General features: G+C 33.1%; 1 protein-coding gene across 1 annotated transcript; it reads left to right on the forward strand.

Moving 5' to 3' along the window:
- The first annotated feature begins 567 nt into the window (after nucleotides 1-567).
- LOC106645435 (uncharacterized) lies at nucleotides 568-2875 on the forward strand. Its single transcript, XM_023391418.2, has 6 exons — nucleotides 568-620; nucleotides 1063-1396; nucleotides 1470-1654; nucleotides 2060-2395; nucleotides 2575-2711; nucleotides 2781-2875. Exons 1-6 carry the CDS (start codon nucleotides 568-570, stop codon nucleotides 2873-2875), a joined length of 1140 nt encoding a protein of 379 aa, XP_023247186.2.
- The last annotated feature ends 2007 nt before the right edge of the window (nucleotides 2876-4882 follow it).

Consider the following 4882-nt stretch of genomic DNA (forward strand, 5'->3'; position numbering starts at 1 on the left):
ATGGCGTTATAAACTCCTTGGTAAGCGGGTTATGAGGTTAAACGCTTCAGGATTTATTGGGTTGTGTTTTAAATGCTCCGAGATAGTATATATGTGCATACATGTTCAATAGCTGACAAAAGTAGTGGATTACTCATTTAACATTTATGTGAGTAAATTCGCAATAATGTTTCAAAATAATTAAGTAATGAGTTATGGGGTGCCCAGAAACAAGCTTATAACATTGAAAATAAAATATTTTTTATAGTTCTTATGGATTCATACATTTGAGGGGGGGGGGGGTAAAAAGCAGTTAATAAAAGTATAATTAGTCTGTCCTATGAGAAAAATCGAGTAAATATATTTACTATTGGGAAAAATTGAATTGGTTTACTTATCAGAAAAGATTGATTCAACGTTGAACATTGAAAAAATATAAGAAAATATTCTATTGTCTGTGGACTTCGGTACACACATACATAAATTATTTAGCTTTTGTTTTCCAGTTATTCGAATGTTTCTTATAATCATCAAAATTTCAAGTACAATTTATTAATCGAAATCGTAAAAAAAAAAAAAGATATAAAAATGGGCATTGACGATTCTGTTACCATCGATCTACTAACTCTAAAACGATCAAAGTACGTATTTACATATATACAATCTATTACTTATAAATCACAAGTTTTTATTCCAATGCACCAATTATAACCTGTGTTGTTTATAGTGTTAAGTCTTAAACTTACTATAATATATAAATTCCCATAAAATGTATGGATCTTAAGGGTATATATTTATAAAAAGGTTGACAGTACATAAATCACTAAACAAACTAATAAAATAAGCTTAAACCATAACACTACAAACAGTTAACCTAATAAAATACACACATCGTATCATCGTGTTGATTTCACGTATTTTTTATTTACAATCCATAAGTTGTGTAACACCCGTATTTAAAAGACAGTTCGTAAATATACGTATATAATAAAACTAGGGGAGATAAATCGAATCCGGGGAACCCCAGTTTTATGTGTTCACTCTCCCCCTTCCGCTTAACTACACGTCTCGCATACGCCGCAGTTATCTGGACGAGTTGCGTGATGCAGTGCCAGCTCCGAGATCGACGACACCACCGGATATCGGTTTGCCCCGATGGAGACGCACACCCCTCGACACGAGGATCTCAGCAGTGCCGAATATTCAACGAAACGTCGTTCTCTCTCGCCGCAAGCTAGGCGAGCCGTTGCGTGTCAACCTAAGCGACAAAATTGAAGATGAAACCGCTCTTGCCAAACCTTTCGACATGAGCGACCCCTACAACCGGGAGATATCGCTGCCGTACGATGGCTTGCATGACCCCCATTTGGCAAGGTTTTTCCTTGACTCCCCTGCTGTCCAAGAGACTCTGATCAAGGTGTTGGATAAGTCTTTTGATTTTATTTTCAATAAGCATTTGTTCGGTGATTACTTTGATGTTTTGTTTCGAGGCTGGGCTCTTGACGGAGGAACTGGACGTCAAGTGCACTTTGAAGGAGTACAACGATTACAGAGCTTATATAAGGAAGATGCATGGAAAGATGATGCAAAGGGAGCTGGAAAAGAGGGATGACATGCAAAAGGAAAAGCTGATGTTGGATGTTGCTCGCAAACTAACTTTGAAAGAAGTTGAAAGGTAGGGATTGCCTGGGTTGCAGTCGTTGGATCATTCCATAAAACTATCAAAAAATATCTCGTTTTTGGCACCCGTTTTTATGATTAAAATTTGTTTTTGAGGCGCACTTTCGAGATCTGTATACAATTTTTATATGTTAATCATGGAAAAACGGTGTCACCATTACTGAAACTCGTTTTCATGATTTTTCCCTCATATTACGTGGAATTGCGAGCCAAATAATCCCCATCTCAAGGGTGTGCCACAAAAAAAAACAGCTAACTTAAAAATCGGAGAAAAATCGGGGTATGTTTTTCACAATGTCATGCACTGAAAAGGAAAAATCTTATACCTCAAAAAAAAATTTTTTTTCAACTGGGGACAAATTCGGAATGTTTTTTTGCGGATTTAATGTATGTTTTTTAGATTGAAAAAGGAAGAAATCAGAGCTAGACTGCTGAATGAGCTGAAAGAACGTAGGGAGCAGAAAATCCAGGAATTGTTTGAAAAATGGAAACGCAGCAGTCAAAGACTGAAGTCCATGAGTAAGATTCAAAGGCAACGGCTTTTGGAGAAAATAGCTGAGGAGGGTGTTAAGAGGGAAATTTTTGAAGAAAAACGAGCAGCTATGGCCAAAAGGGAGCAGCAGCATGAGCTCAATGCTCTTAAACGTATGCACGAGCGTGATCTATTGTTGGCGAAGACGTTACAACAGAACAAAATAAAAAAACACAATTCTAAAATCGACGAAGCATTGGACAGGTAACGTATTTTTCTCTTGTAAGTTTTTCATTGAGCGAATTCCAAAACTAAAAAAATTCTCATTACAAAAATATATTACTGTATCAAATCTTGAAGAACCTTAGTGTCAACAAATTTTTAATATTTTTTACTATACCAATGAGCATTTCAGTCATTTTTCACGTTTTTCTGTAATATAGGTTTGGGAAAAAGAAAAAAGAGCAGGAGGAGGCGATCGAGAAAAGAGAGGTCCTAAAAAAATGCATCGAAGAAATTAAAAGTACATTTTTGGATGAGTATGAGAAGAAGTTGTCACGAAGCCGAAAAAAATTACAAGGTTAATATTTTAAAAATTGATGACAAAAAATTTATTATGAATGTATAAATATTATTTTTAACTTGACAGATATTTTTGTTGAGAAGAGAAAAGCTCTGGAAAAGTCACGCACAATGAAAAAGAAGAAACTGAAGAAAAGGAGCACCTGCTGTTGTGCAGTATGAATTATTTGAAAATGATGTTTTTAAAATTCTTCATTAAAATTACATGTTTTTGTATCTCTATAATATAAGAGATTTTCTATTAACAATGGAAAATTATTTGACTATGAGTAATTATAGGTATCTTTAAACAGGTTATTGTGATTTTTAAAATGCTTGTAAACATCCAAGTGAAATATATATAAAAAAAATATAACTGATTCTTATTTTCCATCTAAAAAAATTATAGAAATAATATGTAAGTAATTTAATTTTTTAATGTTTTTACAGTAAATAAAATACAAAATAAGTAATTACAAAGTTAATGCCCAAGCGTCAATGCTCCCATTACAAATTCTTCGCGTTACAGTAATAACATTTTGGCCTATTTTTTGCTCCTTTTGGCCACGAAAAAAATTGCTTAGATTCAATCTTGAAAACTTCTGAAGAAAAAACTGGCTACATCTTTTAAAAACAGTTTGCACTTTTTTCCTCTAAGTTATTAATTTATTGCAACTAAAAAAATTAAATAAAAAAACTAATTTTGGTGCAGGGTCCTACGATGAAAATACTAAAAGTACTAAAAGTAAAGGGTCAGGAGCTTAGGCGTGAGGTACTGTATTTATTAACAATTTGTTTTAGTTAATCAAGTTGCTTCTGTAGTTACTTCTTTTTTTTCTGCTTATGAATGTTTTAAAAATAATTCATTTATTTATGTTATTAAAAAATTTAAATTAGTATTTAATTAAACTTCACAGTTGGGTTATTGGGACTAAATCACTAAGAATATATGTACATACAGTATCAACGCTGCAGGGTTATAGAGTTGAAGCTGAAGGGTTATGGGATTGTAGTACGTTTAAATTTGCGGCTAGGCACGTGTCATTTTTTAGCTTTTTATATATATGTAGCTCTAGCATTACAGTTGATGTGCATGCACCATAATTATATTATATATACTTACGTGCACGTCAAAAGCTGTATAATGTGTTCTGAATGTGTATAGTTGACAGTTGTACTAACATAACCCGTACTTAGTAGATTCTTCTGCGTGCGTTTTCGTGGAAAATAAGTAAGTAGATGTTTGCAGTTATAATTTCAATCCAATGTGATAAATCGAGATTTCAAAGCTGCTTCTTTCGTCAAACGTTGGATCTTTTTTCCCCATCTTGTAAATCTATAGAAAAGAGATACATAAATGTTCCAACTATTGGAACGACTGTCCAGCTTTGAAATAAGTAAAAGACGTGTTTTTATTGTGTTTTTTTTACAAAATGAACAGCTGCCACTACACACAAGGAATCATCTTTACGTCAAGGCATGTAAAAAATCGTATAAGTACTTATGGTTCTATTTCTCAATTAATCAAGCGTGTGTTTGATTTGAGATTTGAGTATGTTTTGAAACATTTAGTAGCAGTTCGGGGTTAAAGCTCATGCCATTATCACACGTGCCCAAATCAGCTGTTTACAAACGGTGCTTTTGCTACAATCACACACTTAGGCCAGTTAATCTACGAAAAAGATGACATTAGTGTTAACAGAAAACAAAAAATACGTTGATATAGAAGAAAATGATTCAAGAAACATAGCGTTTTATTTTTTCGGTTATTCAGTGGCTGAGTTAACCTAAAAAATTCGTGAAAGTCCGAAAATCACTTTTTTCGCGTTTGAAAAAAAAGTTGACCTCCAATGCCTAAAAGTTAAATGACAAAGTTGTAGATCTTAAAAAAACCTATCGATTGACGTGCGTTGAATATAATTTGAATGCGTAGTTGCTGAGAAAACTTGAAAAAACCATCGAAAATCGTCTTTTTTTAATTTGTTAATTACTTTTTTTCTTTTGAGATTTTAAAGTTGGTATTCGGTCAAATTCTGAGTTTTTGGTTCACAAACTTTCAGTTGTTTTTTTAGCCAAAAATGTTAAAAATTTTTCGAAATATCGCATTTTTTCGAAAAAAAACACCTTTCGTAAAAACTTCAATAGACGTCAGGAAATAATGCTGGAGCGATTATTCAGGGCTTAATCTCT

The sequence above is a fragment of the Copidosoma floridanum genome, unplaced genomic scaffold, assembly GCF_036245765.1.
Source record: "Copidosoma floridanum isolate Cflo_tuat_1 unplaced genomic scaffold, Cflo_Japanese_pri ptg000025l, whole genome shotgun sequence".
NCBI lineage: Eukaryota > Metazoa > Arthropoda > Insecta > Hymenoptera > Encyrtidae > Copidosoma > Copidosoma floridanum.